This window comes from Ochotona princeps, chromosome 8, assembly GCF_030435755.1.
Source record: "Ochotona princeps isolate mOchPri1 chromosome 8, mOchPri1.hap1, whole genome shotgun sequence".
Taxonomy (NCBI): domain Eukaryota; kingdom Metazoa; phylum Chordata; class Mammalia; order Lagomorpha; family Ochotonidae; genus Ochotona; species Ochotona princeps.
The window spans coordinates 59,206,369-59,232,284 of record NC_080839.1 but is presented as its reverse complement, the minus strand read 5'-3'; the positions used below and the strand labels follow the sequence as shown (position 1 = coordinate 59,232,284).

The 25,916-nt window shown below is 40.9% G+C and overlaps 1 protein-coding gene and 1 pseudogene across 9 annotated transcripts in view; one reads left to right on the top strand and one right to left on the bottom strand.

The window, feature by feature from the left end:
* The window catches only part of BIRC6 (baculoviral IAP repeat containing 6), a 195,025-nt gene that overhangs the window by 154,332 nt on the left and 14,777 nt on the right, over positions 1-25,916 (top strand). For all 9 annotated transcript variants that reach the window (XM_004582721.3, XM_036497048.2, XM_004582720.2 and 6 more), the window contains 5 exons: positions 1,763-1,927; positions 2,623-2,791; positions 10,272-10,482; positions 24,584-24,729; positions 25,351-25,461. In XM_004582721.3, the coding sequence (XP_004582778.2) occupies positions 1,763-1,927; positions 2,623-2,791; positions 10,272-10,482; positions 24,584-24,729; positions 25,351-25,461 (802 nt within the window). The remainder of the gene's footprint in view (positions 1-1,762; positions 1,928-2,622; positions 2,792-10,271; positions 10,483-24,583; positions 24,730-25,350; positions 25,462-25,916) is intronic.
* Positions 6,963-7,042, bottom strand: LOC118760802 (U2 spliceosomal RNA; annotated as a pseudogene).

Genomic DNA, 25,916 nt, shown 5'->3' with positions numbered 1-25,916 from the left:
GATATTTAGAAGAAAACCTGGGAGTCTTAAAAATGGGTTGCAATGGGATACTTTGTTTTACTTTTAAAGATTTACTTATTTTCAAAAAAATAAATAAATAAAAAGAATAGCAAAAAAAAAAAAAAAAGCAAAAAGAAAACAACACCAACAAAAAAAGATTTACTTATTTTTATTGGAAAGTTAGTTGTAGAAAGAGGAGTGAGTGCTCTCCCATCACTCCCCAAAATGGCTGAAATGGTGAGACTTGGGCCGTTTGGAGCCAGGAGCCCGGAGCTTCTTCTGGGCCTCCCATGTGTGTGCAGAGGCCTAATCATTTGAGCCAGCTGCTGTTGGTTTCCTAGGCCATAAACAGGGAGCTGGGTTGGGGAGTAGAGCAGCTGGTACTTGAACCAACGTCCATATGACATGCTAGTGCCATAGGTGTAGGCTGTATTACCACATTGGCCCCCCGATGTGAATTTTCAACACATGGGTACATTATGTTATGACAAGTCAGGGTAATTATCATATCCTTCACATATAGTTACCCTCAGTCTTCCAGTCACTTTGAAATAAGCAACTGTTGTTGATCTGTCAAAAAGAACATAAAACTTCTGTCTTATTGTGACTCTGTGTCCATTGACCAGCCTGTTCTGATCTGCCCTCAGAAGTATGAATTTCTCTAATGTGAAAAGGTAGGTCACAGACTGTGACATCAGCAGATCTTGATAAGGAATTTATATCGAGAATATGTAAAAGCAAAAGCAAATAAACCAATTTTAAAAATGTGTGAAATGCTTGAAAGGATATAGAAAGTCTTCTCAGTATCCAAAACACGGGAAAACAGTGTTTCCTGTTGGGTAGTTATTGGAAGAATAAAAACCAGAAATTCAGTATGCTGTGACTGCATCAGCTAGGCTAAAATTTTAAAAAGCAACAATAGCAAACAGTGTATTGTCATTTGTGGTGTTAACAGCAGTGGATTTGGAAGCACGAACAGTGTAATTGTGCTCTCCTAAGTGATGAAGTGCTGCTGTAAGGTAACAGGAGTGACTAGGCCAGCAAGGGGAGCGGCACTGGTGGCTCTCACAGCAGCCAGGGTTGATGCAAGCTTCAGAATTACAGGGCCTGACTTCCTCATTAGTGATACAGTTGTGAAGAAATTTACTTACTGAGTAATGATTTATTACTTAATGTAATTTAAGTAATGTAAGGAATGATTACAAAAGAATTATACTTAGCTTTCTAGGAAAATGAGTGTATGTGAATTGGAGAATGAGGGCTCTTTCTGGGGTTAAGGATTCTAAGGCTCACGTGTATGGTGGTGTGTCGGTAATTTAATGTTTCTGACCTCTGAGTGATACTCCCTGCATTTCTTCGTATATAATCATCTGTTAGTGAACACATCGACTTCTCCCTTTTTCTTCTCCCTTCTTTCCTCCTTCCCTCTGTTTCTTCTTCTTTCTTCTTGTGGAATAGCATACTGCGAAAGTGCATTTGCATGTTTTTTTTTTTTAAACAACGTGTTCATTGCTTTTGGGTGTATACCTGGGTATTTTTGGACCTTAAAGTAATTTAGTACCCCTTATTTTTGTTGTTGTTGTTTTTTAAAATATATTTTTATTTTGAATTCTAAATTATGTGGTACAATTTCGTTTAGGCTGGGATTCGTACCTCGTTTTTTAAAGGCATTGTCACAGTGTTTTCCATAGTGGTTGAACCATTTTACTTTTGAATAAATAACAAGAAGTAGTAATAAATGTTCATGTTCTGTTGTTATAAGCCACAGGTGGCAAGCTCTCATAACCCTACATCAACAGAAGAACAGCAGCTGTATTGGGCCAAAGGGACTGGTTTTGGAACAGGCTCCACAGCTTCTGGGTGGGATGTGGAACAAGCCTTAACTAAGCAGAGGCTGGAAGAGGAGCACGTCACCTGTCTTCTGCAGGTATATTTGCAAGGTTGACGGTAGCATTGCTCAGTTACTTGGTTTTTGCACATCTGATGGTTTTTAGGTGTTGATTACTCACAAGATACTAATTATGCTCACTTAAGATGCCACTCATCAGAGATGACGGTTTTCCACATGTTTTTCTAAATGTTTTTCCTGGGAAAAGTGGCAAGAATGAAATTACCCTCTCTCTTTCTTTCTTTTAACCATTAGGCCACCACGCCAGGCCCTGGAAATAATTTTTCTAGTCATCCTCTCACCTTAACATGTTGTCTCTGGACTCCACAGAAGTAATTATTTATATTTTTGTTTTTCAAAGTATTACTTTTATTCATAATTTTTCTAGGCTAGTGTAGAAAATTTACTACAGAGGTGACGAGAGATGCTTAAAGAAGATCGGTTTTCATTGTTATCTGCTAATTTGAGTTCACTCTCACACTGTGAACTGAATTTTTTCAATATTATCATAAATAAGATCAGAGTTGCTGCCAAGTTTTTAAGTTTCAAACATCTGTTGAATTAGATTTGTTTGTAAGCAGCATCCTGGCAAAACGGACTTTGAAAAATTTTTAACAAAAATATCGTGTTTTCTATACGTAGCATGAGATAGAAAGTATTCTGAGTATTGAGAGTGCAGGGTTTTCAAGTATATCAGTGTGATCCAGTTGAATTTCAACCACTTTTACACCTAGGTTCTTGCGAGTTACATCAACCCGCTGAGTGGTGCGGTCAGTGGAGAGGCGCAGTCCGCTCAGGAGAGCCGAGGCCAGAACAGCAGCGCCCTGCCCGCCGTGCTCCTGGAGCTGCTCAGTCAGTCCTGCCTCATCCCCGCCGTGTCGTCCTACCTGCGAAATGATTCCGGTAAAGCCCTTTGCAGTCACCCCTTGGAATTGCCTTGTGGATGAATGTTGGTTATTTATTTGTCATAGCGACTTAAATACGTTTCAGTTGAATTATCTGATGGATTGGTTTTTTTTAAAAGCTGAAGTAATTATCTTAATTAAACTCTTAATTAATTAAACTCTTATCATAATAGTTGATCCAATATATATAGTACCACTATGACTGATACACGTATTTTACTGTGATGACCATTTCATTATTCAGAAAATCATATTATGAAAATGTGTATGCACCTAAATTCAGAGTTCTAGAATTCGTGAACCTAGCCAACAGTACCATTGGTAGAAAAGGTAAATTCAGAGTTACATTTGTCATTTAACGTTCAACCCCTTTTTTTCAGAAACTAATTTTTGGAGTAACAGAATCATTGAAAATAATAATTATCTGCACAATCTTATTTAAACATCATTTCTTGTCTGTATGATATGTTCAATTATTTAGACCACCTGTTGTATCAGAAAAGAACTCTTACTTTCTCAAAAGAAGCAAATTCAAATGCATGGTTTCTATTTATACGATAATTAGACCTTTTTGCGTGCTTCCCCGAGACATTTTTTTTTTTGCCTATGATCTTTTTTCCTTGTAATTTATGTTTAATGTTATGATACAACTCCGTAGACTTTGGGATTTCCCTTATCCACTCCCCAGAATCCCTTCCCCCCAGCTGATTTCCCCGATATTATTACCGAAAGTACATTTCTTTGTCTTTATAACCTGTAAACAAAAATGGTTATAAAAATGGCCTGACCACCACTTCATGATGATTCCCTAATCTAAGTATGTCAGAATTCCCGTGGGGTTGTTTATCGTGTTTGTTGAATGCTAAAAAGTTAGACAATAGTAATTTGATGTGAAAAACAGATGCATCAATCACTCAGTTCCATCTTACTTCCTAGGAGAGAATCGTCCGAACGAGCAGGGACACTCCTCCTGTGTGGAACACGGTTGCCTGCTTTCTCCCAGTGGCAGAAAGTGTGCTTTAAGCACACACCACTTCCTGCCTCCCTCAAACACCTTCAGCAAAGTTTTAGGTTGATAGGTTTATATATCAGATTGGTTGTCTCTTGTTAATTATTTTATTTATTTATTTTTATTTGAAAAATAGTGACATACCTTCCATTTGCTGTTTCATTCCCAAATGTATTTGAATCTGATACTGTTTAGTATGATTTTAATTAATGTTAATATTAAAAAGGTATTTGAAATAAAACAAAGGTAAGTTCCTATCAAATGATAACCCTAGTAGGTTGGGTGACAGCAAATCTTTGAAAGTCACTGTTACAAAGAGAAGGGGAGAGACGGAGAACTTGCCTTCCCTGATTATTCCCCAGTGGCCGCACTGGCCGGAGGTGAGGGGGTCTGAAGCTTGCAGCTTCTATACACCTTAAAATGGCTATAGGGCACTATTCAGCTGTCTTGTGTCTATTTTCATCTTGGTATTTAGCAGTTTATAAGTGTAGAAGCCTAAGTGCTGAACTTGGCAGATTTTAGGATAGTCTAAACTGACTTCAAACTCTAACAAGGCATATGTCAACAGTTGAGGTGCATACCAGTTTTAGGAGGTGTGTGCAGAGAAATCTTCAGTACCCTAGTGAGGACTAACTCATCTTTGTGTTCTATCTAGTAAGGTATGTGTGAGTCAACGCTGACTGTTTCCTGTCTGTTCTAAGCTTTCCTTGTTGTTCTCTGTCTATTCTAATTTTGTTTTGGGGGGGCGGTTTTCTGGAGCGACTCTTATGGTCATTGCCAGAAAGGGTGGGGATCCAAAGTTGGAACTAAGTAAGGACCAGAGAAATATGCCCTCCCTAGTCCTGAAGGAAGTTTACTGTTCTTCTGTTTCTGTGGACCGCTCAGGGTTCCTGGCTGTTGTTCCAGTGACCTTAGATCCTGCGAGGAAGGATTTGGGCTTCTTCCATCCCATGTGGGAGATCCAAACGGGGGTGGGTGACCTCAGAGTTCTTGGCCTCCGAAGGCACTCCAGTTCCCCGTGGTCTCCTTGGCAGTTGGGATGTAGTCCTTGGTTCCCGTACTGATAATCCTTGGTGACGATCTTGTAGTCTCTAGGGTTGGGATGCAAGCCTCCTTCTGTCCCCCTGCTCCACTCTAGGGTCCCTCCCCCCCGCTCTGCATATGACCTCCTGTTAAGAGGTTGTCAGGATCGCTCTTGATTCCCCCATGTCTTTGTAGTTGTACTATTGTCTAATGCTGATTCGAGTCTGAAGTCTATGAGTTACCTGTTGTGTTCCTGATAGGTTATACTTGACATCTTCCTCACACATTCTAAGGAGATGGAAGATTTCTCTGCTCTCTCGCCCCATTTCCCAGTAGCTTAGGGTCTTAAAAGTATATTAGGTTTTGGGCTTGGCGGCGTGGCCTAGTGGCCAAGGTCCTCGCCTTGATCCCATATGGTCGCTGGTTCTAATCCCGGCAGCTCCACTTCCTCTCTGTCTCTCCTCCTCTCAGTGTATCTGACTTTGTAATAAAAATAAAAAAAATAAAATAAATCTTTAAAAAAAAAAAGTATATTAGGTTTTACAATTCTTTGATGTGGATCTTAAGCACTCTGACTCTCTTTGAATGGCATACTGTACATGTTTTTAAAAGGATATAAAAGTAATTTTTAAAATTAATGTTTAGACTACTTTTTAAAGATTGAACTCTTCGCTCTGGCCACTAGATGGAGATCTTGTCTCACTGTTCGAAATAGTTGGTGTAATGCTCATAATTTAATGTTACATTTCAATTCAGTGTTGACATAAATCTTGACCTTATCATACTCTTCCTTTTTCCTCTTCAGAAAACAGTGTACTGTCTCAGGGCAATTTTAGGTACTTGCCAATAACTTGGTGGTTATGCTAAACATCCTTTAGTTTTTTTTGTTTTTGTTTTTTTAGATTTATTTTATTTTCATTACAAAGTCAGATATACTGAGAGGAGGAGAGATAGAGAGGAAGTGGAGCCTCCGGGATTAGAACCAGCGGCCATATGGGATCAAGGCGAGAACCTTAGCCACTAGGCCACGCTGCCGAGCCCAACATCCTTTAGTTTTAAGAAATCTTTACTTTTTCAGTGTTTCAGAGTAAGGAGATGATTCTTTCCCTGTAGAAATGGAAGTTGAGGCCCATTAGAGTAGCACAGTTGGACAAAGTTTCCCTCGCAAGTGCTGAGATTTCCTGGGTGATGGTTTATGTTCTGCCTGCTCCACTTCCTGTCCAAGTCTCTGCTTGTAGCCGGAGATAGCAGTGTAGAATGGCCCAAGACCTTTGTGGAATGAACTAGCAGATGGAAAATCTTTCTGTCACTTCTTCTCTAAATATGCCTTTCCAATAAAAACAAATAAATCTTTAAAAGGGGGTGGATGGAAATTGAAGTTGTCCTAGATATTGCCTGGCAATTTCTTGATTTATTGTAAAATGAAGTCCAGCGGAACTGGTTCAGTTGCCCAAGTTTAAAGCAATAGTGTGCTGATACTAAACTGACTTATTTTCAAATTTACAAGCAAAATTTTCTGTCTTTTGTCAGTAGGGAAATGGGAAATAAGTATATGTGATGTGTAGAGGAAGGGAGAGATGGGAAAGCAAGCATCGAGCTTTTATTAGAAAAACTGTAAAGGACACTTATAAAAATGTTCTATTTGGACTCTTAGCTAAATGGTGGTACTTAAGGACTGTCCATCATGTAAAATGTTTGAGTCCAGAAGTGCTTGGGATTTTTAAAATATATTTTTAATACTTTTATATAGATAATGGGATAACTTGAAGATAAAATCCAAATCTAAACAACTTGGATACATCTCATGTGCCTTACACTTGCATAGCCTGAAGATAATTTTATAACGGGATTTTTGGTGTTACCTCTGTTTCTACCTTTGGATAAATTCCTTTAAAAAGTCACTGCTTCAGCCTGACTTCCTCAGTGTTTGAGAATAAAGTTAATGTTGTGACAAAGATTTTAAATATGGCATCATTTAAAAAATTTATATGCTATTGTTTAATAGTTGACCTCAAACTCCATGCACATTTGGTAGCATTGCCATTTTATTAGATTTCCGAGGACAAAATATAAGAGGTTTGTTCTTTCTGGGATCAGAAATTGTGTTAGTGCTCTTGTAAAACATATCTTAAAATATGTAATTTTATTATTTATGAAAATAATGTTATCTTATTTTGTTTACTATACTTGATCTTAGCCAAAAGGCCGAGAAGCGATTATCTTATTTTGTTGAACAATATATCTCTTAGATGAGTAGTACAAGTAAAAGTCGAAGCACTTGACTATAGTTAAGGTGTTTATGTCTGTATGTACCAGTCACCAGATTCTATGGGTGCCATTGTAGCCCAGCAGGGGACTGTTCACACTTCCCTGTCCCAGCCCCAGACCTTGCGCCTGCCAGGGGGCATTGCAGTCCAGCCTCACAGGAACTGCACACAGTCCCAGCTCTTGCCAGCAGCTGCTGCAGGCTAGCTCTCTTGGCCTGCACCCATTTGGCCGTTGTGCACACTAGCAGGTACTACAGTCCTGCCCAGAGCAGCCCGCCCTGAGTCCCAGCTTTCTCACTTAGCAGTGAAGCTGCAGCCCAGCAGAGTCCTGGAGCTCCCCGTACCAGGCTGCTGCATGTGCTGCTGAGTGCTGCAGCCCAGTCTGAGATTCCCAACTCCAGTCCCAGCTGTTTTTTTTAAGATCATTTATTTATTTTTAACATTTATTTTATTTTTATTGGAAAGGCAAATAGAGAGAGAACGAGATACAGCGAGGAAGATCTTCCGTCAGATGATTCACACAATGGCTGGAGCTGAGCTGATCCAAAGCCAGGAGCTTCTTTCAGATCTCCCACGCGGGTGCAGGGTCCCAAGGTCCTGGGCCATGCTCAACTGCTTTCCCAACCCACAAGCAGGGAGTTGAATGGGAACTGGGACCTCCGGGATTAGACCCAGTGTCCATATGGGATTCCCGGCACTTGCAAGGTGTGGACTTCAGCCACTAGGCTACTGTGCTGGGTCCTTGTCCCAGCTTTTGCGAACGAGTGCCACAAACCTAGCCCAGCCTTTAGCCCCCATGTGAAGTGAAAGTTTTTGTTGTCCATCCTGGCCTGGCCTGCTTTCATCCTGTATCTTTGATTGTGCCAGTGTGTTCCATGGACTGGCCCAGGCCAGCCCACTCCCGGACCTGCCTCATACATCGTTGACGGGAGCTGCAGGCCAGCCTGGCCTTGCCTGCCCCCAGCTTTCGCTCTCATGCTTACAAACAGGAGCTACAGCCTAGCAGGGGAGTTCCCCAAGCTTCCCTACGAGGCCTGATCCCTGCCTCAGATCTCAGTGTTTGTTGGCAGATACTGCGCCCATCCCCAGTCTTGTCTCTCCCCAGCTGGTACTTTGGCCTAGCCCAGCTTGGCCCATCCCCAGGCCCAGCTCTCACACTCATCAGCGGTGGCTGCAGCCTAGCAGGGGAGTTCAGGCCCATACCCAGCCCTAGTTCTCAAGCATGCCGGCAGGTGCTGTGACCCTGCTTGGCTTAATCTGTCCTCAGGCTTGGCCTTTGTATGTTCTGGTATGTGGGTTCTGTAGCCTGCTCCCAGCCTGAGCTTCCTTGAGTGTTTAGTGAGTTTCATGGTCAACCGGCAGGTGCTGAGGTACCACAGAGGTGAGCCCACAAGTCCCCTGTAGAATCTGCGCTCAGATCAGCTTCTCCTGTGCTCTGGTGGATGCGGCAGCCCAGGCTGATGTGGTCCACCCCCTGCTCTAACACTTGCAGGCAGGTTCTGCAGCCTTGTCCAACCAGTCATGCCCCTGGCTTTTATGTCCTCCAGCAGACGGTGGGTAACAGTGCACAGATTTTAGTGAAAGTTTGTAGTGTTCAGTAGCTTGTGTTGGGAAAAAAAGATGCTAGATGCTTATCTCAAATGATTCACGCAAATTTCAGTTGTGCTACAACCATAAACCCATTTATACATGCCTTAATTATAGCTTACCTTTCTCAAGATAAGAATACATTCTAAGATGGATAGGATTTTTTTTGAAAGAGCAACGAAGAAAGAGAAACAGACTGCGATTGTCCTTAGGCTGCTTCCCACCTGAAGCCCAGAGGGAGGAACTCCCTGCATTTCGTGCCTACGAGGCAGGGGCACAGGCTCTTGTGCTACCTACCATTCCTTGCTTTCCCAAGCACGTTCGTAATGTGCTCAGTTGGAGGCAAAGCAGGCAGGACTTGTGCCCTTGATCTGGTATGAGATGCCTGTGTTGCAAGCAGCAAGGTTAATCATCTCCACCATAATTCATGTGTTTCATTTCAAAAAAGATGAATTTTGGGGCCCGTTAATCTGGTGACTAAAGTCCTTCCCTTGCATGCACCGGGATCCCATGCAGGCACTGGTTCATATCCTGGCTGCTCCACTTCCTTTCCAGCTCCCTTGTTGTGGCCTGGGAAAGCAAGAAAGGACTCTTGTGACCCTGGAAATATGTGGGAGACCCAGAAGGAGTACCTGGCTCCTGGCTTTAGATCAGCTCAGGTCTGGCCATTATGGCCACTTGGGGAGTGAACCAGCAGATGGAAGATCTTTCTGTCTCCTTTTCTCTATGAACCCGCCTTTCCAATACAAAATAAATAAATCGTTCTTAAAAATTAATTTTAGGAAAATTTATTTATTTGAGGAGTAGAGTAACTGACAGACGGAGAGTTTGAGAAAGATCTCTTCATTATCTGATTGCCTTTTTTAAATGGCCACACTGGCACAGCTGAGCTGAGTAAAAGGCAGGAGCTGAACCCCATTTCATTCTCCCAAGGCAGTGTCTGGGAGCTACATACTGGGCAGCCACTTGCTGTTCCCCAGAAACACTGTCAGCTAGTTCTGTTCAAAGTGGAATAGTCAGGCCTGAAAAAGGCACTCAGATTGATATAGCGTGAGGGTGTCCCAGGTGGCAGGGACTCTGGTGTGCTACCGCCAGACAGTAAGAAAAAATTGTTTTCACTTGCAGCTACTAATGGTATGTCCTCATAATCAATATCCTTTTTTTGTTATATAAAAATATTGATTTGTTGAAAGATTTTTCAGGGAGCTATAGTGCTATTGGTTTTCATGTAAGATTTAATGGTTGTTGTTTTAACTTAATACAAAGAATACCTTTGTACTTTGTGGTGATAGTTGTATTTTCTACTGTATTATATTATTTTGGGCTATGTGTTCATTGTTATGTGTTAGTTAATTAGGTGGATAGATTTTACATGTTCTACAATCACCCCACCGCCAGCTCTGTATTTAATACTTCTTGTATTTCCCAGAGTACTTGCCATGCTCTGTATATCGGTGCTTTATCACGTCCTGTGTTTGTCCATTTGTCCACTAAGCAGTCCCTCTTGAGATCCGGGTAGAAGCCACAGTGCGGTGACCTAGGGCTTGCATTGCACATGTTCTCATTTTGCGTTTTCCCCTCTCTTCCTGTAGTTCTCGACATGGCGAGACATGTACCCCTCTATAGAGCTCTGCTGGAATTGCTCCGGGCCATTGCTTCCTGCACGTCCATGGTGCCCCTGCTGCTGCCTCTTTCTACAGAGAATGGTGAAGAGGAGGAGGACCAGTCCGAGTGTCAAACTTCTGTTGGTACATTATTAGCCAAAATGAAGACCTGTGTAGATACATACACCAACCGTTTAAGGTACTAGATTGGCTGCTATTCCTCTTGATTCTAACAATGTATAGGTTTTTTTTGTTTTGTTTTGTTTTAGTGATACATGTTATTTAAATACACATTCACTGTTCTTACATAAAGATCTAAAGTGACACATCTAACCAAATCCTACACTAAGAAAGAAATATTTATCCCTAGATGTTTCTCAGACATTTCCCTGTATGATCTGATGCCTGCCTCGGAGGAGTCTTTCTTAAATGATTCCCGTTCTATCTCGTCTGTAGACAAGTCCATGAAGTAAATGCTGGCTAGCTGTACTCACTGTAACTGTTGGATATGGTTCTCAGTGGCAGCAGATACGTTTCGCTGACTTTGTCCTTTATGTTTCTGAGTCTCCATTGTATATAAATGCTCTGTTTGGCTTAGCCTATTTGCAGTGGATAGTTAGATTATTTCCGGTTTGTAAAACTGTGTGTCTGCAGTTTACAGTTTTAGAAGTAGAATTATTGGGTATGTGTGTTATTCCTGTTTTGTTCGTTCATTTTTTGATATATGTCATAATTCGTGATACAATTCTTTTTGTAAGTCAAAGGGTAAATTGTTTCTGGTAAATTGAATTTAAAATTATTTTTGTGTGCATTAATAACACTAGATTCAGATTTTCAAATTATAAATTACCTAGTATCTAAATTCCCAGTAACGTAGAAAGCCTTTTTCTTGCTCTTAGCAATCTGCTGAGTGGTTTCCTTCTTCATGGCTGATTCTGATTCTTAAAGCATTTGGACTGACAGCAGAAATGTGTTCGTTTGTCAGTGATCTTTTGGTTCAATCCACGTTCTTTACCAGCTTTGTACTATATTTGCTTTGCCTGTTTTCCCTTGCGACTTAAGCAGTGTATATCAAACAATGACAGAAAACTTGTGACTATGGCAGGTATCCGTGTCTGTGTTGACATTAAAAGCTGATTACAGCCAGACAATGAAAAGAAAGAAGGAGAGCTGGTTGGCAGAGAGGGAACAACTAGTGATTTGTATTACTCTTGCTGCTAGGAAAGGAAAATTGGAAGAGTTGTTTTCTTTAAGGGATATTTCTTCTGTTATGATAGAGGGAACATCTTCTGTTGTGATAACCTCAGTGTTTCAGGGAGGGAACCAAGCCAGCGTAATTATGTAAAAATAATGTGTCATAATTGAAGTGAAAGGCTGATTCTGTGGTCGAGTTACGTCTGCTTGGTGCCCAGCTTCAGTGATTGTCCTGTGCTCTTCCCGGCCTGCCCTTGTCCCTTACCGTACACACGTACAGGAAGCATGCGGTTTGTGGCTAGTATACTAACATAATACACCAAGGCTTGAGATTGCCTACATTAAGGGAAATTTTTTCCTGTGTTTTTGTAGGTTGCATGTCTATTTTTTGAGATGACCATGTTATTTTCTAACTAAACATTGGAAGTTTGTAGAATCTTGAGTGCTTTTTAGCCAGCGTTATTTCTTAGGTGAAAAAATGTGTGCTGATTTAAAATGCTTGTGAATTTTTGGTTAGAGCCTTGGTTAGTATCACAAGTTGCAGTGCAGTAAAACTAAAAATTAATAATAGTATTGTTATTTCTCATGCTGTAGTTCCTGTTGCATCATGTATAAATGGAGTCAAGGTGTTAGATAGTTACAAAGTATCCTTTTTTGAATGGGTTTGCTCTCTTTGAGTGCCTCTGTACTCTTTGCTTTTCATAAATTAACCTGTTTCCTGTGTGTATAATATGTTCCATGATGTTTTGGTAAGAGGAATCTTCTGTAAAAATTGTTAATTATTTTGTCAGGAAAATTTGATTTCATATAGGAAATAACTGAGTTTCAAATAACTGGAGCTGGTTTTTATTTATTTATTTATTTATTTGATCACATGGAAAAAATTATTGCTTAGATTCTTACTACTTCAACCATCAAAAAATGCATTTTAAATTCTAAGTATGCAGCAACAAAACTTCCTTGTGAAATTCATAATGACTGTTTAAAGAGATATTTCATTTATCTTCACAGTGATCATGTACAATAAATATGTTTATTAATGCCATTTTACTCTAATGAAGCACTATTAGTATGTTTTGAAGCGATTTTTACTAGATATTTCTTGAGGTTTCTGTTGGACTGCAAAGCCTTTATCAGAAAAAGCCCAGTGCATCCCTATTTTGCTTTCAAGGCCCTAACACATTGAGAATGCATTTCTAACTTCACAGAGAGTTAAGGCCATTCATTCTTTGCTAACCAGTCAAGACTTAAGTGGCTTTTCTTCTCATTAACTTCCCTCCCTCTTTTTTAGCCATTTCTTTCCCTTCCTTCTTTCTTTCCCACAAAAGACGTATTTTTTTAAGATTTATTTAATTTTTAGCGTGCGTCAGATATACAGAGAGAGACAGAGAGAAAGATCTTCCAGCCGATGATTCACTCCCCATGTGACCGCAAAAGCTGGTACTGCGCCAGTCCAAAGCCAGGAGCCAAGGGCTTCTTCTGGGTCTCCCACGTGGGTGCAGGGTCCCAAGGCTTTGGGCCATCCTTGACTGCTTTCCCAGGCTACAAACAGGGAGCTGGATGGGAAGTGGAGCTGCCGGGATTAGAACCGGTGCCCATATGGGATCCTGGCACGTTCAAGGTGAGGACTTTAGCTGCTAGGTCACCTTGCCAGGCCCGACATGTATTTTTTTTTTCTTCAGATGAAATCCTTAGTAATCTTGTATAAAGAAAAACTGGATTTAATGTGTACTTTGCTGATCTCTGTGTAATCATTGTGGTTATTTTTATTGCAGTTTTGATAATTAAGAGATTAAAAGAGGATCCATAGATTCACATGCCCCACGCCTGAATCCTTCACAAAGATTCATTTAGCTGTTTAAAAGGCTTGATAAAGAAACGATCATTAGTAGAGAATCTTTTTTTTTCTTTTAAGATGTATTTCTTTTTATTGGAAAGGCAGATGCACAGAGAGAAGAGATATGGAGAAAGATCTTCTGTCCATTGGTTCACACCTCTGGTGGCCGCACAGGCCGGAGCTAAGCTGATCTGAAGCCAGGAGCCTCTTCTCTGTATCCCATGGTGGTGCAGGATCCCAAGATTTTTGGGCCATTCTCCACTGCCTTGCCAGGCCACAAGCAGGTTGGGAAGTGAAGCAGTGGGGATATGAACCGGCACCCATACGGGATCCCAAAGGGTGCAACACTATGATATAACTACTAGAGTATCGTGCTGGGCCTCAGAGAATCTTTAATTTTTTTTTTTTTTAGATTTATTTTATTTTTATTACAAAGTCAGATATACTGAGAGGAGGAGAGATAGAGAGGAAGTGGAGCTGCCGGGATTAGAACCAGCGGCCATATGGGATCAAGGCGAGGACCTTAGCCACTGGGCCACACTGCCGAGCCCGAGAATCTTTAAATTTTAAAGCAGAGTTACAGAGAGAGAGAGAGAGAATCTTCCATCAAAAATTCTCTTTCCTCCGTCACTGCCCAAATGGCTGCAGTGTCCAGAGCTGAGCCTACCTGAAGCCAGGAGCCAGGAGCCTCCTCTCAGTGTCCCACATAGGAATAGGGTCCCAAGCTCTTGAGCCATCCTTCGCTGCCTTTCCAGGCCATAAGCTGAGTTTTAAGTGGAGCAGCTAGGACACAAACTGACACCTGTATGGGATGCTCATGCCACACGCTGTCATCAGTCCTGGTAAAGGACTTGAGTATATTTCGCTTTTTGGTCCAAGGATCATATGGTGAGACTGGAAACATATTCATACATAACTGTGATAATTCTTAGGGGGTATGTCCAGCTACCTTTGCAAATATGCAGTAGTAAGTGGATTTACGTTTTTTTTTTTTCTTGAACTTTTTTTTAAAGATTTATTTTTATTGGGATGGTAGTTTTACAAAAAGAATTAGAGAGAGAGAAAGATCTTCTGTCAGCTGATTCACTCTCCAAATGGCCAAAATGGCTGTTGCTGAGTTTTTTCAAAGTCAGGAGCTATGAGCTTCCTCAGGGTCTCCCAAACTGGTGCAGTGTCGCGAGGCTTTGGGCAATCCTCCTTTCCCAGGGAGCTGAATGGGAAGTGGAGTAGCTGGCACAGGAACTGGCCCTCCCATGAGATTCCAGTTGTTACAAATGGTTTAATCCTTCAGCCAAGGAGCCCTTGCACCTGGCCCGGACATTTTTCCTATGCTTAGAACTTAACCACATCCATTAGAGAGTTAATGTAATAGTGAGATTTAAGTAAATTGATTAAATAAGTCATGTAGTTTTCATGTTTAAAAACTTCAAGAAGGTTTTTTTAGTAGAAATTTTTTGTCAGATCATTAGGTCCTAGAGGTCTGTCAGGTCAGAAAGAGCTTTTTTTTTTTTTTTTTTTTTTTTCAGAGGAAGAACTTCCACATGTAATAACAGGTATACTATCGTTTAGAGTTTCTCATTAGATCAAATAGCATTTAAGAGAAAGCAAGGTTGCGTTTTGTTACAAGAGGAAGCTGCAATTACTGACTTAAAAGAAGTGATATTAGGCATATAAGCAAGTTACAGGTAAAAATGGTTAAGATTTTTACTGTTAATGAAATAGGGTTTATTTAAAGTGTGCAAAGAAGAATAAACAGAATAATTTCTGCCAGATTTTCTTTCATAAAATGAAATTTAGAGAAATAAAATACATTTCCATTACAGGGGACTGCTTAAACCATAGTATATCTCTTCATAGCTGTAAAAAAGAATAAAAGTAATCAGTATTTTTAGATGTAGTAAGAACTGCTTAAGCATACCAATGAATTTTCTTTTTCTATTACTGATTTATTGTTCTGGCAAGACTGGGCCAGGCTGTAGCCAGAAGCCAGGAGATATTTCCAGGTCTCCCACGTGAGCTCAGGGGCCCAAGCACTTAGGGGCAGGAGGGAAGAGAAAGCTTCCAGGAGCTTCACCTGCATCTCACACACAGGTAGCAGAGGCCCAAGGACTTCACCATCCCCTGATGCTTTGCTCTCCTTTTCCTTTTTTAAAGGTTTATTTGTTTTTATTATAAAGTCAGATATACCGAGAGGGGGAGAGACAGAGAGATAGATCTTCCATCCATTGATTCACTCCCCATGTGAGCCACAACGGCCGGTGCTGTACCGATCCAGAGCCAGGAGTCAGGAACTTCCTCCAGGTCTCGCAAATGGGTGCAGGGTCCCAAGACTTTGGGCCATCCTCGACTGCTTTGCCAGGGCACAGGCGGGGAGCTGGATGGGAAGTGGAGCTGCTGGGATTAGAACCAGTGCCCATATTGGATTCCGGTGCATTCAAGGAAAGGACTTTAGCCCCTAGGTCATGGCACTGGGCCCTTCTCTCCTTTTCTTAAGATTCATTTATTTTCATTGGAAAGGCAGATTTTACAAAGAGAAGGAGAGACAAAAATCTTCCATCCACTGATTCACTTTGCAAATGGCCATAACGGCTGGAGGTGAGTTGATCTGAAGCCAAGAGCCAGGAGCTTCTTCCGAGTCTCCCATGGCAGCATGAGGTCCCAAGGCTTTGGACTGTCCCCTGCTGCCCAAGAGCAGGGAGCTGGGTGGGAAGTGTAGCAACCACGATACAAACTGGCACTCATTCATATGTGTGCACTTGGAGATGTGGAACATTAGCCGGCCTCATGCTTTTCTCTGGCATGAGCAGGGAACCAGAACAGAAGTGGGGCAGCTAGGAATGAAATCAGTCCCTGCATGTGATGCTGGTGGGTGTCTCAGGTGGTGGCTTTACCCATTACAACACAGTGTCAGTCCCTACCATTGATTTACTTAAATGGATTCTGAAGAATATGAGTATTATATGGTGTAGTCATTTTTCTTTTATGTTCCATACTATGAATTGAATGCATGTTTCGATTTATTTCAGTATTATCATGAAGAAAAAACAGTTTTATCTCCTTAAAATCCATTCAGTGTTTTTGCTACTCTTTGCAGTCAAGCCCTCATCTCACGTGTATCCCTTTGGTATCCCCAGGTGTATTCTGCCATTATAATTTTGCCTTTTTTTAGATATCTGGAAATAAAAAGCATGAACAAATTGAAATAGAAATTTTCATTGACAGATACCAGACTCCTGCCCTGCTTTTAAGAAGTGAGATTTGACTAAATTAATAAATAACCAAAGTTTTAACAAGACCTTTCCTTTCATAATTGCTTTCTGCTTGTGTAATTCAGTTATTTCATAGCATACTACTACTGAACATCTTCTTGCTAATTTGAGATAATTGTTTTTTAGACTGCATCCCCATATCCCCTAAAAGTCAAAACATTTGCAGTATAAACTAGCAAGATAGAAAAAAGAGAGAACAAATGAGATTTTAACCATTTTCACTCCTTTACCCCATTGGTTGGGAGAAGCTAACGTTAGACATCCAAATTGACCTTGATTTTGTTATTTAATTTGGGTTTTTTGTGTCTTTTACTATCATCCTGTTGGGTACAATGTGATTCTTTGATACAGGTGTATGTTCGTAATACTGAAATTGGGCTGGTTGGTATATCTATCAGAGTTGTTGGCGAGGAAGTTTGTCACATGTGAGCAGTGTCATGCGCTAGTTCAACCCAACCAACTTACTGTCCAGCCCACACACATACTTTGTGTCTAGCCACCCCTGCCCCAGTCCTGGTTCATGTTCTCCAGTGGGAGTGGTAACCCATGAGGGAGGTGCCCACTATCTTCCTACTAGGCCACTCCAACTTCTGGATTGTGCACTCTCCGGGTGGTTCTGGCATTTAACTTAACAGAATTAGCCCCCAATGGTAGCCTCTGCCCTCTGATGATATGGCAAAGCCCAACCAACCCTCACCCACTCTAATTTTTGCTTGTGCTAGTCGAAACAGTCAGCCCAATCTGGCCCTTCCCCAGTCTAGCTCACATAAGGCCCACAAGTGTTGTAGCCCTGCCTGGTCTGGTCTGCCCCCATCTCAACTCCTGCTCTCCAGTGGGAGTGGTTGTCCAGCAGGGGAGCCCACATTCCCCTGCTGGTATTGCCTCCTTCCCCGTTTCTCACGTGTGCTGTTTGGGTGCTGCAAGCACATCTGGTATGGCTCACCTCACCTTGGCATTCCTTAATGTGTACTGATATGTGTTACAACTGAAACTGGCCTGACCCACACTCTGTGCTGGTGCTTGGATTCTCCCGTGGTTAATATGAACGGGTTCAGCCTGGTCTGCTCCCCACCTATGTATGATGATGGGTATCTTCCTCTGGCCTGGTCTGGGTTGCTCCATATCATGATTCTTGGACTCACCTGTAGGGACTGTGTTCTGACAGAGGAGTTTTGCAAGCTCCTCCTTCAGAACCTCTCCCTATGCCAGGTCTTGTGTGTACTGGTGGTTCCATGGGCCAGCCCTCATTGCTGGCCTTCAATCCATTCCAATTCTTTGTGTTTGCTGTTTCACCCCAGCCAAGGCTTGTCCATACCCAGACACTGCTCACATATGGCTCAGTAGGGGCAGAGACCCAGCCTAGTCCGTCCTACATCTACCCAGGTTCTCCAGAGCACCAGATAGTGCTGTTGTCTAGCCCAACTTGGTGCACCCAGACCCAGTCCATATCTGTGCATCGGGAGATTGCAGTCATATCCAGACCAGAACACAGCCCCTACACCCTCCTGTGGGAATCCCAACCAAGCAAGGGTGTAGTCTCACAGCTCCCCAACCAAGTCTATTCCCAACCCAAAATAACGCGCGTGTACGTGGGTGCTCTGACCCAGTTGCTTAGCCCCTCACCTGTCTCAGATTTTGCCTGTGATGCTGTGCAGTAGTATCTCTGCCTCATGAAGACCAGTTGGGGTAAGAACCTAGGTTGGAATGACATGTGCTCCATCCTAATTTCTTTTCTTTTTTGTAAATTGAAGTTTGCTTGGCCCTGCCTAGTCTGCCCCCTTCCAGTTGCAGCTTGGCCCACCCCACATCCTATTTTAGGATGCACCTTCGGGTGGTGCTGCCTTGACCTGCCCAGATTGTCATTGGTTCCTTTACCCGTAAGTGGTGGCAGGTGCCGTGGTCACTCCTAGGTTAGCCCTTCACCACCTCAGCTCGTGAGCAAGCCTGCAGGACTTGTATTTCCACAGAGTTGGACCACACTTCCCCCACAGAGTTTGCCCCCAGACCAAGTTCTCTCGCATGCTGGTTAGTGTCTTGACCCTGCCAAATGTGACCAGTCCACTGTTCCACCACCCAGTCAGGTAATCGTATCTAGCCCTGCCAGACAGGCCCATCCATAGCTTTGGTGTGGACTGGTGTGTGGTAGTCAGTGATGCTCTATGCTAACAGCTCATCTTAGGATTCCTAATTTGGCTGGTGGATCAGTCTGGTCCAAATAGATCTTATGGACACTCCCCTCCAAACCATCAGGTCTCAGTCCCCACGCTTGCCCGAGAGTTTCCTGACCCTGTTACTGGGAATCACCCAGAATTCATCTCTCACCTACACTAAAGCTGGCCTTATTCATGGGTGTCCCAAAGCAGCAGTTTCATATCATAAAAACCCCAGAGCTCGCCGCTGGGTGGCCTGCAGGCAGAGCCTGGCACCAAATAGGTGCACTGGCCGCCCAAAGCCAAGGACTCATTCACTGTGTTTCGGCAGTGGCTTTGGCCTGAGTCCCCAGCCTTAGATCCGGCCGGCAGGGGCACCCCCCCACACAGCTGCCACACTGTGGGGTGCTGCAAGCTGCCCCCAACCCCAAGGCCCGGACCCCTCCCAGACTTTGCCTGCCACACCATTTTTGCACTGAGTATTTTAGAAAAGAACTCAGGAAACCTTCTACTAAGTAAATATAACCTAATTATTATAAATAGTTTATATAACTCTACACAGGCCTATCAGAGCCCATATTATAGTCATGTGTTTTAAGAGTAGTAAGGGGCTCTGCCCCCTCCCAGTATTTTATTTCCTTTATTTTCAAAGGCAGAGAAGCAGACAGAACTCCCCTGTGTGGTTTTCTTTCCCAGAGCCCACGACGGCCAACTCTGGGCTGGCTCAAGCCAGGACCTGAGCACTCAGCCTGGATCTCTGTTGAAGGGAGAGACCAAGTGCTGCCTCCCATTGTGCGTGTAACTGGCAGCTGAGATTGAACCTGAGAATATCAGTTGCAAACACCACACATTTTTAAAAAAAGATTTATTTGTTCTTATTGAAAAGACAGATACACAGAGAAAAGAGATACAGAAAGATATTGTCTCTGCTGATTCACTCCCCAAATGGCTGCATTGGCTGAAGCTGAGCCAATCTGAAACTAGGAGCCAGAAATTTCTTCAGTTTCCCGCATGTGGATAAAGTACCCAAGGCAGTGGGTATTCCTCTGCTGCTTTCCCATGTCACAGGCAGGCAGCTGGATCAGAGGGGGTGCATCCAGGACACAAACTAGCGCCTTTGTGGTATGCTGGCACTTGCATTTGGAGGATTAAGTTTATGTGCCACTGCTCCTAGCACGCTGGTTTTACTTTTATTAAGTGTATTTATACCTTTATTGAAGGAGCAGCAAAGACAGTTGTTTCTAATCTGTGTTTCCTTCTGGACTCCAGGAGTTAAGTTGTCATGTTTAGCATATTTGATACGAGAGTTTACCAGAAATTTGCATCACAGTAGCTATTAGGACAGTGTGTGTCAATGTAAACTGTGGTGGACACCTGAATGGGGATCATGCATTCTCACACTTGATCTTAGCCAAAAGGCCGAGAAGTGATGATCATGCGTTCTTTTAGCTGTTTTACAGAAATACTTTACTCCATTTTGAGTCTTGCTAACTGGTTACTTGACCTGCTTCTTGATAGCATATTGCTATCAAGCTGTTGTACCTTTGTTAAGATTGGTTTTACTTGAAAGTCAGAATTACTGAAACAGGGAGTAACAAAGAGAGATCTTCAACCATTGTTATACTCCTCAAAATGCCTGCTTCAACCAGAAGTGGGCTGGACTGAGCTGGGAGCCAGGAGCTTCCTCTGGGTCTCCTTTGTGGACCCAAGGTCCCAGGGACTTGGGCCATCCTCCTCTATCTACCAGGCCTTTAGCAGGGAGCAAGGGCAAAATTGGGGCAGCTGGGCATCAAACCATTGGCCACATGGGGTGCCTGTACTACTAGCAAAGAATCAGCTTGCTACATCACTGTGCAAGCCCCAGGCTGTTGTATTTTAACCGGCTTGAAACTGAATCTTAGCGCTTAGTCAGTTACATAAGCAATTTCAGTTCAAGACCTCATTTTGTTGTCTGTTGGGAAAACAATTCCTACTAGCTTTTTTTTTTTTTTTTTTTTGGTTAAGATTTATTTTCTTTGGAAAGGCCAATTCTCAGAGATAAGGAAAATCAGAAAGAAAGTAGTATCTACTTTGTTACTTCTGCTTCAGATATCTATAGAATGAAAAGGTTCTGTTTGCTCTTACCTGGTATGTCCTTAAAAGTTTTAGATGAGTTTAAACAAATTCAGCTGTCTGTCACCTTTCTGCATGGTGGTGGAGATAAGTGCACTAACATTTGTTATAATATTCCTTCTTTATCATGGTTTGGGCATCCCTTGGTGAGGTGGCAGCTCTATTCCACAGTAACTCACAGGCTGTCAGTATATATGGTGACTTGTATTCTGGCCTACAAGTTGTTACAGGCTTCTTATTCCTCTGTTTTCAGAATTTGCTTCTTTTGTACTGTTATTTTTGGTATTCCCATTTTATAAAATGGAATCACAGAAAAAAATCAGGCTTCAAATTTGTCACAGAAAATGTCTTACAGAAGTCTCATTTGCCAGCACATTTTGTGAATTCTTTCTGGAACGTAAGAAGCAAACAGTCTGTACAGGAGTAATACTTGAAAAAGTTTTCAACTTACTTTTATTCTTAATTTGTTTTAAACTTCTATTTCCTAAAAGATTTGGAAGTGAAGAGCGTGGTGTGATGATAGTATAGTAGGTAATTGCAAAAGTCTCATTCTCCTGCAGTTTGAGAATCTTCCTCTGAGATGTTAATCTAAGAATCCTGAATCTGGGTATCCCGGCATGTAACTTTGTCAGATAGCTTCTTGAGAGTAGCTCTACTTTTAAGTGTTTATTTCAACTGTGTGATTTGTTTGAATTTAAAATTGGAAGTATAAGAATTGAAGAGGGCTTCATCAGTTTACCAAGAAAACAGCTGTAGTAAGCTGTTTCCATTTTGCTGAATCAAGCATGATTGCAATATGCATTTAGCTTTAGTATTTTTTGGCTTAATTGGCGTGGTAGTACAGGCAGTTCATTGAAGTTAAGTGTTGAAGTGTGAGAGTTTTTTTTTTTCTTTAGTTTGCGAAAGAACAACTTGCCCATTTTGCTCACATCCTAGTTCAGATTATATGTCACAAAACCAAAATTTGCTTATTCTGTTAGCTTAGTTGAAATTCACAGCATAGTGGATAATATTTGCAGCTAATTCTGTGCAACAGTAGAAACTTCAGTTGCTTCCTCATATTTCTTCAGGGCAGTGATCACAACCAGATTCAACGTCTGCACAAAGCAGCGGATACCATGGTAGCGGCCGTCGCTGATTGCTCTTACCATGTTGGATCCATTGTCAGTCCCAAAGACCTACTTCCTGCTAGGTGCCTTGAACTCAAATAGCTTTTCACACAGACTTCAGGATGTGAGCTAAGGTATGGCCTTTTTTCATGAGCTGGGCCTACATATGTGTTGACAGTAACCTGCACCTTTTGTAGAAAAGAGATGATTGGCTATAGTTTAATATCAGTGACTGGCTGCAACCATGGCAAGGCAGGTAGTGTGCGATCTTCATGTATTTGATTGACTCTCACTGTTTGAAGATGACCTCTTTTGCTTATTCAAGTCAAAATTCTCATTAGAACCTCATCTGGTCTAAGATATATCTGCTTTATGATTCAACCTTCATTTCTTTTATGTATTTGGTGTAAAATTTTTCCACTTCTCTGGATTCTTACATGAATTTTTAACCACAAAATAAAAACTTAACCATCTCTTTTGCACTGTTTTAATAATATAATATTGTAAAACTTGGAATTAAGCAATTGGTGATAATGAAAGTGACCTGACATTTAGGACCAGGGTCACCAGTCTGCTGGGTGACAAGCACTGTGAAGCCATGGGTTGCCCTAATGCAGGACACTTGCCATGCCACAGGTGTCTGCTTACCTGGAGAAAAAAGTAGCTCTTAGGAAGAAAGGAACTTCCCTTTCGTATCTTCATACTCTGCTTTTGCAAGATTTGTTTCTTGAAGTGAGATCTTTGTTGGGAACACAGCGTGAGGTAATTGCTTGACCGTAGGCTTAGGAAACCATCTGTATTTTGTTAGAACTGTTACCCGTAACTCTTTGCTTAAACAAGCTACTGTTGTTTTCTTATGATTGTTCATACTGACCTTTTTGCTGAAGAATTTTTAAGGCCTGCTATTAGAGTCTGATTTACACTTGGGCGAAAAAAGTACATGACAGTCAAAAATGGGTTTTGTCCAGTGACTTAAGCACTTTTCCTGGCTCTCTGGTTTAACACTGTTGCCTGCTTTGGAAATGCAATTGAGAATCTGTTCCCGTCTCAGAGTCCCTGTTAAGCTAGAATTCCGACTTGTTTTCATAACTAAAATCGATACAAATCCTGATTGACTCGAACATGAAAACATACATTTTTGTACACATACATGCAAAAGTTATTGAGTGAAGGTGCTTTCAGTATACCTGCCAAATGGCTCTGTAAGTGGTGGTGTATTCTCTGTGACTTAATTTATTTCGGAAATGTGAAAGGAGGCACAAGAGAAAAGGGAATAGTTCAGTTACAAATTCTACATCTCTAGTTAAGTCATCTTGAAAGATTAGTATTATGTACCATGTAATTTGACATATTTGTGGATGCTAGTGCTTTTGCATACAGTAGAGGAACCAAATTTAGTATACATGCATAATACTGTATCCAGATATTTACCCTTGCTACCTTGCCTGTGTGGCTTTTTAGTTTTACTACTTGTTATATACCTAGAGTTAAGCATTGAATTGCTTCTGGGCAATTTTTCTCTTTGTGATAAAAGTTCATCTGTGTACAGATGATGCAGTATAATTTTGTATAAAGATTCTTCTCTGTTCCCTTATTTTTTTTCTGCTTCTGTAAAGCTCCATATTGTGAAATAGTATTTTATTTTAATGTCCAGATGATTTTATTGGTAGATATACAACTAGAAAAATGGGTAATGAGTAATTGAAATCATACCTTTGTGTGTGTGTGTGTGTGTATATATATATACATATATATTTTAACTTTATATGAAAATTGGTTTATGAGGATATAGATTTGTAACAAGTTCAGTATTAAAGATATTATGTTAACATGCTAAGAGTGGGAATAAAAAACAAAAGAAATAGTTACTTCAAGAAGTTCATGGAAATGGAATTAAATTTATGCTGGTACAGAAATTTAAAATCCTTGTGTAGTGTTTTTCTCCCCACAGTACACGGTTTCCATGAACTTTCTGAAGAATCTGAAGTCTTTGTTAACTTGTACTAGTGTCACCTAGAAAAACTTCAATAATTTTCTTCTCTTATGTGCATAAATCTTATAGTATTACATCTTATTTTAACAATTTGATAGAAAATGTAGTATAATCCTCATAAGAAAACAGAATAATACCTTAAAATGATTATGCAGTATAACTTAATGCTTAAAGATCCAATATGTTGTAGTAAAAAAAAATCTAGTAGTGAACATATATTTTGCACTTACGCTGATAATATTAACATAAAACAGCTCATTATTGTTTGAACTCCAAATCTTAGAGAAGATGCGTATACACGTTATGGTGTACCTGTGATTTTTCTATCTTTAGACTCATTGTGCCTTTGATATTGTGAATGTAAGCAGATATTCAGATATCAGTCTTTATAGCACATTGCATAATGTTTGATTCTTTTTTTATATTAGGTGAAATAATTTTAATATCCTAGTTTTGAGTCTGAGATTTCAAGCAATAATCAATCTAAATTGACCACTGCTGTGTATGTGTATGACAAATGAAATAAAAATTGTCAATTTAATTTTTAACCCCTGTTATTGACGAATATAGGTGTTTACTTTCATTTCTAACATTTTGATTTTCCTTATATTTCTTTCCATGTTAAAAAAAATTAAGATCTAAAAGGGAAAATGTTAAAACTGGAGTAAAGCCAGATGCATCTGATCAAGAGCCAGAAGGACTTACTCTTCTGGTGCCAGACATCCAGAAGACAGCCGAGATCGTGTATGCAGCCACCATGAGCTTGCGGCAGGCACATCAAGGTAGGGACTGTTCCCGCAAGGCAGCTTCTCGCTTGGCCCAAAGATGTTTATCTACTCAAGGCTGTCTTTCTCCTTAACCTAGTTAATGGTTTTCAAGTAGGTCTATTTTCCTAAACATATTGCTCTGTCAAGCTTTGTTCTTGTCAGGTTTTTTTTAACACAAATGTTCTTGAATTTGAGAATGTGTATCTGCTACACAGTGTTGCTAAGACTGAATGGTGGTTGGCTACGAACATGCATCATTCGTTTTTTTTTTTTTTTTTGACTGAAAGTAATAAAATTGAAAAATGCTGTTGCATTAGGTAGGAAGTAGTAGCTTAAGACTGCGATAATTTAATTTACTTAAACATTTTCAAATATTAGCAGTAAATTCACAGTATCTTTTATTTCACATCCATTTGGAAGATTGATTGGGTTTGGGGCCCTACAGTTAACATTTATGATACAGACATCCTTTCCTCTGAAAAAGGTATAATGGGAAAATAACTGAAACATTAGACATTGCTTTAGAATTCAGAATCTGAACTCCATATGTGAATTGTTTTTAAATGCTTACTGATATTATTTCTAAAATAATAATATGCTTACTGATATTATTTATCTTCAAATATCAAATAACAGAAAAAAAACTAGGTGAATATTCCAAGAAGGTGGCCATGAAACCCAAACCTTTGTCAGTATTAAAATCGCTTGAAGAAAAGTATGTGGCTGTTATGAAGAAATTACAGTTTGGTAAGTGGAAGTTTTTCAAGAGTTAAATCTCATTTTTGTCACTTCTCAGCCTTTTGATTAAGATCAAGTGTAAAAATCTCACTCCCAAGGTTTTAACAGCGCTATTGACACGTATTTTGGTATTAAAGGTTTTGAAGTGTTTGTTCTGTTACCCGTGTGGAGGAATTAAACTGAGCTCCAGCTCCTGCCTTGTGCCCTGGCCCACCGGCCCAGTACTGGCCATTCCAGGCATTTGAGGAGTTAGCCAGTGAATGGGAGCTCTCTTTGTCTTTTTGTTACGTAAAAATTTAGAAGAACTGCACGCAAGATCACTTATACTTTGCATGTGGATACATTTGAAAATTTGTATCACTTTTGTTTCTTCAATTTGTGAAAATTACAGCTTCAGTAGAAGGAAGTCTGTAAGAACCTAGAAAAATAGCATAAGCAGGATGTCTCCAGAAGAGGCAGAAAGT